Source organism: Oncorhynchus clarkii, unplaced genomic scaffold (genome assembly GCF_045791955.1).
Source record: "Oncorhynchus clarkii lewisi isolate Uvic-CL-2024 unplaced genomic scaffold, UVic_Ocla_1.0 unplaced_contig_464_pilon_pilon, whole genome shotgun sequence".
Classification (NCBI taxonomy): Eukaryota; Metazoa; Chordata; class Actinopteri; order Salmoniformes; family Salmonidae; genus Oncorhynchus; species Oncorhynchus clarkii.
Window position 1 is genome coordinate 252,483 of NW_027257926.1, and position 7,518 is coordinate 260,000.

The 7,518-nt window shown below is 46.8% G+C and overlaps 1 protein-coding gene across 1 annotated transcript in view; it reads left to right on the top strand.

The window, feature by feature from the left end:
- The first annotated feature begins 1,802 nt into the window (after nt 1-1,802).
- Nucleotides 1,803-7,518, top strand: part of LOC139393672 (tektin-3-like) — a 31,578-nt gene continuing 25,862 nt past the window's right edge. Inside the window, exons 1-3 of the mRNA XM_071142013.1 lie at nt 1,803-2,363; nt 4,161-4,238; nt 4,955-5,025. Of these exons, the coding sequence (XP_070998114.1) occupies nt 1,803-2,363; nt 4,161-4,238; nt 4,955-5,025 (710 nt within the window). The remainder of the gene's footprint in view (nt 2,364-4,160; nt 4,239-4,954; nt 5,026-7,518) is intronic.

Genomic DNA, 7,518 nt, shown 5'->3' on the forward strand with positions numbered 1-7,518 from the left:
TGGTAATGATGATGGTGGTTGTAGTGGTAGTGGTGGTATAGGTGATAATGGTAGTGATAACAGTTGATGAAGGTAGTTGTAGTACTGATGTAAAGGAGAAGATGACCGTTATTTAGTTATAAGTAGTAGTGGTATGGGTGGTAATGATGAAGGTAGTTGTAGTACTGATATAAAGGAGAAGATGACCGTTATTTAGTTATAAGTAGTAGTGGTATGGGTGGTAATGATGATGGTGGTTGTAGTACTGATATAAAGGAGAAGATGACCGTTATTTAGTTATAAGTAGTAGTGGTATGGGTGGTAATGGTAACAGGTTAGTGGTAGTGGTAGTAGTGATGGTATGGGTGGTAATGGTAACAGGTTAGTGGTAGTAGTAGTAGTGGTATGGGTGGTAATGGTAATGATAACAGTTTAGTGATGGTGGTGGTAGTAGTAATGATGAAGGTGGTTGTAGTACTGATATAAAGGAGAAGATGACCGTTATTGTGGTAGTAGTAGTAACGATGATGGTAGTTGTAGTGGTAGTGGTATGGGTGGTAATGGTAATGATAACATTTTAGTGATGGTGGTTGTAGTAGTGATATGAAGGAGAAGATGACCGTTATTTAGTTATAAGTAGTAGTGGTATGGGTGGTAATGATGATGGTAGTTGTAGTGCTGATATAAAGGAGAAGAGGACCGTTATTTAGTTATAAGTAGTAGTGGTATGGGTGGTAATGATGATGGTAGTTGTAGTACTGATATAAAGGAGAAGATGACCGTTATTTAGTTATAAGTAGTAGTGGTATGGGTGGTAATGGTAACAGGTTAGTGGTAATGATGAAGGTAGTTGTAGTACTGATATAAAGGAGAAGATGACCGTTATTTAGTTATAAGTAGTAGTGGTATGGGTGGTAATGATGATGGTAGTTGTAGTACTGATATAAAGGAGAAGATGACCGTTATTTAGTTATAAGTAGTAGTGGTATGGGTGGTAATGATGATGGTAGTTGTAGTGGTAGTAGTGATGGTATGGGTGGTAATGGTAAGGGTGGTAATGGTAACAGGGTAGTGGTAGTGGTAGTAGTAGTGGTATGGGTGGTAATGGTAACAGGTTAGTGGTAGTGGTAGTAGTGATGGTATGGGTGGTAATGGTAACAGGGTAGTGGTAGTGGTAGTAGTGGTATGGGTGGTAATGGTAACAGGGTAGTGGTAGTGGTAGTAGTGGTATGGGTGGTAATGGTAACAGGGTAGTGGTAGTGGTAGTAGTGGTATGGGTGGTAATGGTAACAGGTTAGTGGTAGTGGTAGTAGTGATGGTATGGGTGGTAATGGTAACAGGGTAGTGGTAGTGGTAGTAGTGGTATGGGTGGTAATGGTAACAGGTTAGTAGTAGTGATGGTTATTTAGTTATAAGTTAGTTATAGTCTCATTTTACATGTTTAGATTATTATATTTATTACATTTCTACTATTGACTGTCACCCTTTTATTTAATTGTTGTGTTATTATTTTCTACCATTTTATATTATTATTTGTTTATTGTTTATAATTGTATTACAATGTATATTTATTGTTGCTTTGGGATTATTGACGCAATGTTTTTCACGCCAATAAAGCAGCTAGAATGTGAAAATCGTTCCTAAGTTCTATAATTGGTTTTCTACGGGCCTCCAGCAGTTCTATCATGATGTCACAATGTCGCCGTCATAAACCAGGAGTCATCAGGTTATAAAACAACGGTGTTCGGGGCTCAAGGCTGTCTGTCACCACGAGCGGCCGGACAGCAGGTCGCACCCGTGTTCGCTCAGGATCTCCTGCACCGATGGAAGTCTGCGGATCCTTGCGACCTTGTTCCTCTGGATTCTTACCGAGCCTGACCACCATGAGAGACAGCTACAAGGGCTTCAGTGCCACGCAGCTTCAGCCACAGCAAGTCAGCTTCGATCTAACGGGAAGCGGGAAGTCCAAACCCAGGCTGGTCTCTGTTCAGCGGAAATCCACGGAGCCGTTCGAGACCCATTGGGGAGGGGAACAGCTCATTAGGATGCCGCCTCTCAAACCGAACCCGGTGGCCATGTGTCAGATCACCCGGGAAGATTGGCTGCGCGCCAACAACGTAAACTACCGGCGCTTGGAGAGCAGCAGGCGGCATGCGGAAAGCTTCTGGCGCGAGACCTCCCGGTTGATCCAGAGTAAAGAGCAGCTTACGCGGCGAACGCAGTCTGACAGCTCCCGGTGGATCGGTGAACGGATAACGGAAATCTCGTTCTGGCGGAGCGAGTTGGGGTTCGAGCTCGAGCAGCTTCTCCGGGACACGGAGAGGCTACGACAGGTCAAGTTTCGGTTGGACAGGGCCTTAAAGGAGACCGACGGACCACTGCAGGTGAGAGAGTGACAGAAAGATGATTGATAACAATGAATTAGATAATTTATCAATTTATTGATTAGGAGTTTCTGAAGATAATTAGATAATACGGTGATGGTTGTCTTGGCATCTTCTACTTTAACGTTTTTATTACAATTCCGGTTTGAAAAGTCCTGTGTTCTGTAAGATAATGGAAGAGCTGGTTAAGCTGTAGAACTAGTAGCCGCAGTAAATTTACAATTTGGTCTGAATTCAAAATTACACATAGAATTCCCTATTCATACTAGTGAACCAGCCTAAATAAGGAATCGGTTGTTATTTGTTATGTACCATGAAACATATAATTGGGATTGATAGTGTCTACTGTAAAGAGAACCAGACTGGTACCCAGGCTAGTGTCTACTGTAAAGAGAACCAGACTGGCACCCAGGCTAGTGTCTACTGTAAAGAGAACCAGACTGGCACCCAGGCTAGTGTCTACTGTAAAGAGAACCAGACTGGCACCCAGGCTAGTATCTACTGTAAAGAGAACCAGACTGGCACCCAGGCTAGTATCTACTGTAAAGAGAACCAGACTGGTACCCAGGCTAGTGTCTACTGTAAAGAGAACCAGACTGGTACCCAGGCTAGTATCTACTGTAAAGAGAACCAGACTGGTACCCAGGCTAGTATCTACTGTAAAGAGAACCAGACTGGTACCCAGGCTAGTATCTACTGTAAAGAGAACCAGACTGGCACCCAGGCTAGTATCTACTGTAAAGAGAACCAGACTGGCACCCAGGCTAGTGTCTACTGTAAAGAGAACCAGACTGGTACCCAGGCTAGTATCTACTGTAAAGAGAACCAGACTGGTACCCCAGGCTAGACTGGTACCCAGGCTATCTACTGTAAAGAGAACCAGACTGGTACCCAGGCTAGTGTCTACTGTAAAGAGAACCAGACTGGTACCCAGGCTAGTATCTACTGTAAAGAGAACCAGACTGGTACCCAGGCTAGTGTCTACTGTAAAGAGAACCAGACTGGTACCCAGGCTAGTGTCTACTGTAAAGAGAACCAGACTGGTACCCAGGCTAGTGTCTACTGTAAAGAGAACCAGACTGGTACCCAGGCTAGTATCTACTGTAAAGAGAACCAGACTGGTACCCAGGCTAGTGTCTACTGTAAAGAGAACCAGACTGGTACCCAGGCTAGTGTCTACTGTAAAGAGAACCAAACTGGCAACCAGGCTGGTGTCTACTGTAAAGAGAACCAGACTGGCACCCAGGCTAGTGTCTACTGTAAAGAGAACCAGACTGGTACCCAGGCTAGTATCTGCTGTAAAGAGACTGGTACCAAGGCTAGTGTCTACTGTAAAGAGAACCAGACTGGCACCCAGGATAGTGTCTACTGTAAAGAGAACCAGACTGGTACCCAGGCTAGTATCTACTGTAAAGAGAACCAGACTGGCACCCAGGCTAGTGTCTACTGTAAAGAGAACCAGACTGGTACCCAGGCTAGTATCTACTGTAAAGAGAACCAGACTGGCACCCAGGCTAGTATCTACTGTAAAGAGAACCAGACTGGTACCCAGGCTAGTGTCTACTGTAAAGAAAACCAGACTGGTACCCAGGCTAGTGTCTACTGTAAAGAGAACCAGACTGGTACCCAGGATAGTGTCTACTGTAAAGAGAACCAGACTGGTACCCAGGATAGTGTCTACTGTAAAGTAAATAACGCTTTATAGATTGAAACTAAATGGTTGTGTGTGTGTGTGTGTGTGTGTGTGTGTGTGTGTGTGTGTGTGTGTGTGTGTGTGTGCGTGTGTGTGTGGGTCAGATGTCCCAGGAGTGCCAGTTCCAGTGTCAGAAACTCAACGACGGAGTCATCGATGTAGTGGAGAAAGAACTGGTGCAGGTAATACACATACACACACACACACGCACGCACGCACGCACGCACGCACGCACCCACACACACACACACGCACACGCACGCACACTTGTTGAAGATAACAGAATAAGTCCACCACCCCACGTCTGTCTTTGTTCTCTTTCTCTCCCTCCCTCCCTCCCTCCCTCCCTCCCTCCCTCCCTCCCTCCCTCCATCTCTCTCTCTCTCTCTCTCCCCTTCCCTCCCTCCCTCCCTCCCTCCCTCCCTCCCTCCCTCTCTCTCTCTCTCTCTCTCTCTCTCTCTCTCCCCCTCCGTCCATCTCTCTCTCTCTCCCCCCTCCCTCCCTCCCTCCCTCCCTCCCTCCCTCCCTCCCTCCCTCCCTCTCTCTCTCTCTCCCTCCCTCCGTCCATCTCTCTCTCTCTCTCTCTCTCTCCCTCTGTCCATTTCTCTCTCTCTCTCTCTCTCTCTCTCTCTCTCTCTCTCTCCCCATGCATGTTCTTTCTCTCTCTCTCTCTCTCTCTCTCTCTCTCTCTCTCTCTCTCCCCTCCCTCCCTCCCTCCCTCCCTCCCTCCCTCCCTCCCTCCCTCCCTCTCTCTCTCTCTCTCTCTCTCTCTCTCTCTCTCTCTCTCTCTCTCTTTCTCTCTCTCTCTCTCTCTTTCTCTCCCCCTCCGTCCATCTCTCTCTCTTTCTCTCTCTCTCTCTCCCCCTCCCTCCCTCCCTCCCTCCATATCTCTCTTCAGGAGGTAACAGTGATCAGGTCTTCACAGGAACAGTTGGAGAGGACAAGAGACAAAGTCCAGAAACAGCTGGAGTGAGTACACACACACACACACACACACACACACACACACACACACACACACACACACACACACACACACACAGTTGACCTTTAGTTGTTACTACAGATCCCCCTGCTGAGATGAATCACTGCAACTAGAATTAAGTTGAACAAATCATCACAAACCTTTGTTTTATTTCTGGACTTTGTTTTGATCCTCATGTAGTAGGGGCTGGCTAACTGGAATAAGTCAGACTCAATGATAACGTGGTAGGGGCTGGCTAACTGGAATAAGTCAGACTCAATGATAACGTGGTAGGGGCCGGCTAACTGGAATAAGTCAGACTCAATGATAACGTGGTAGGGGCTGGCTAACTGGAATAAGTCAGACTCAATGATAACGTGGTAGGGGCTGGCTAACTGGAATAAGTCAGACTCAATGATAACGTGGTAGGGGCCGGCTAACTGGAATAAGTGAGACTCAATGATAACGTGGTAGGGGCTGGCTAACTGGAATAAGTCAGACTCAATGATAACGTGGTAGGGGCCGGCTAACTGGAATAAGTCAGACTCAATGATAACGTGGTAGGGGCTGGCTAACTGGAATAAGTCAGACTCAATGATAACGTGGTAGGGGCCGGCTAACTGGAATAAGTCAGACTCAATGATAACGTGGTAGGGGCCGGCTAACTGGAATAAGTCAGACTCAATGATAACGTGGTAGGGGCCGGCTAACTGGAATAAGTCAGACTCAATGATAACGTGGTAGGGGCCGGCTAACTGGAATAAGTCAGACTCAATGATAACGTGGTAGGGGCCGGCTAACTGGAATAAGTCAGACTCAATGATAACGTGGTAGGGGCTGGCTAACTGGAATAAGTCAGACTCAATGATAACGTGGTAGGGGCCGGCTAACTGGAATAAGTCAGACTCAATGATAACGTGGTAGGGGCTGGCTAACTGGAATAAGTCAGACTCAATGATAACGTGGTAGGGGCCGGCTAACTGGAATAAGTCAGACTCAATGATAACGTGGTAGGGGCCGGCTAACTGGAATAAGTCAGACTCAATGATAACGTGGTAGGGGCCGGCTAACTGGAATAAGTCAGACTCAATGATAACGTGGTAGGGGCCGGCTAACTGGAATAAGTCAGACTCAATGATAACGTGGTAGGGGCCGGCTAACTGGAATAAGTCAGACTCAATGATAACGTGGTAGGGGCCGGCTAACTGGAATAAGTCAGACTCAATGATAACGTGGTAGGGGCCGGCTAACTGGAATAAGTCAGACTCAATGATAACGTGGTAGGGGCCGGCTAACTGGAATAAGTCAGACTCAATGATAACGTGGTAGGGGCCGGCTAACTGGAATAAGTCAGACTCAATGATAACGTGGTAGGGGCCGGCTAACTGGAATAAGTCCGACTCAATGATAACGTGGTAGGGGCCGGCTAACTGGAATAAGTCAGACTCAATGATAACGTGGTAGGGGTTGGCTAACTGGAATAAGTTCGACTCAATGATAACGTGGTAGGGGCTGGCTAACTGGAATAAGTCTGACTCAATGATAACGTGGTAGCGGCTGGCTAACTGGAATAAGTCAGACTCAACACTTGATGATAACGTGGTAGAGGTCGGCTAACTGGAATAAGTCAGACTCAACGATAACGTGGTAGGGGCCGGCTAACTGGAATAAGTCAGACTCAATGATAATGTGGTAGGGGCTGGCTAACTGGAATAAGTCAGACTCAATGATAACGTGGTAGGGGCTGGCTAACTGGAATAAGCCAGACTCAACGAAAACGTGGTAGGGGATGGCTAACTGGAATAAGTGAGACTCAACACTTGATGATAACGTGGTAGGGGCTGGCTAACTGGAATAAGTCAGACTCAATGATAATGTGGTAGGGGCTGGCTAACTGGAATAAGTCAGACTCAACGATAACGTGGTAGGGGCCGGCTAACTGGAATAAGTGAGACTCAATGATAACGTGGTAGGGGCTGGCTAACTGGAATAAGTGAGACTCAACGATAACGTGGTAGGGGCTGGCTAACTGGAATAAGCCAGACTCAACGATAACGTGGTAGGGGCTGGCTAACTGGAATAAGTCAGACTCAACACTTGATGATAACGTGTTAGGGGCTGGCTAACTGGAATAAGTCAGACTCAATGATAACGTGGTAGGGGCCGGCTAACTGGAATAAGTCAGACTCAATGATAACGTGGTAGGGGCCGGCTAACTGGAATAAGTCAGACTCAATGATAACGTGGTAGGGGCCGGCTAACTGGAATAAGTCAGACTCAATGATAACGTGGTAGGGGCCGGCTAACTGGAATAAGTCCGACTCAATGATAACGTGGTAGGGGCCGGCTAACTGGAATAAGTCAGACTCAATGATAACGTGGTAGGGGTTGGCTAACTGGAATAAGTTCGACTCAATGATAACGTGGTAGGGGCTGGCTAACTGGAATAAGTCTGACTCAATGATAACGTGGTAGCGGCTGGCTAACTGGAATAAGTC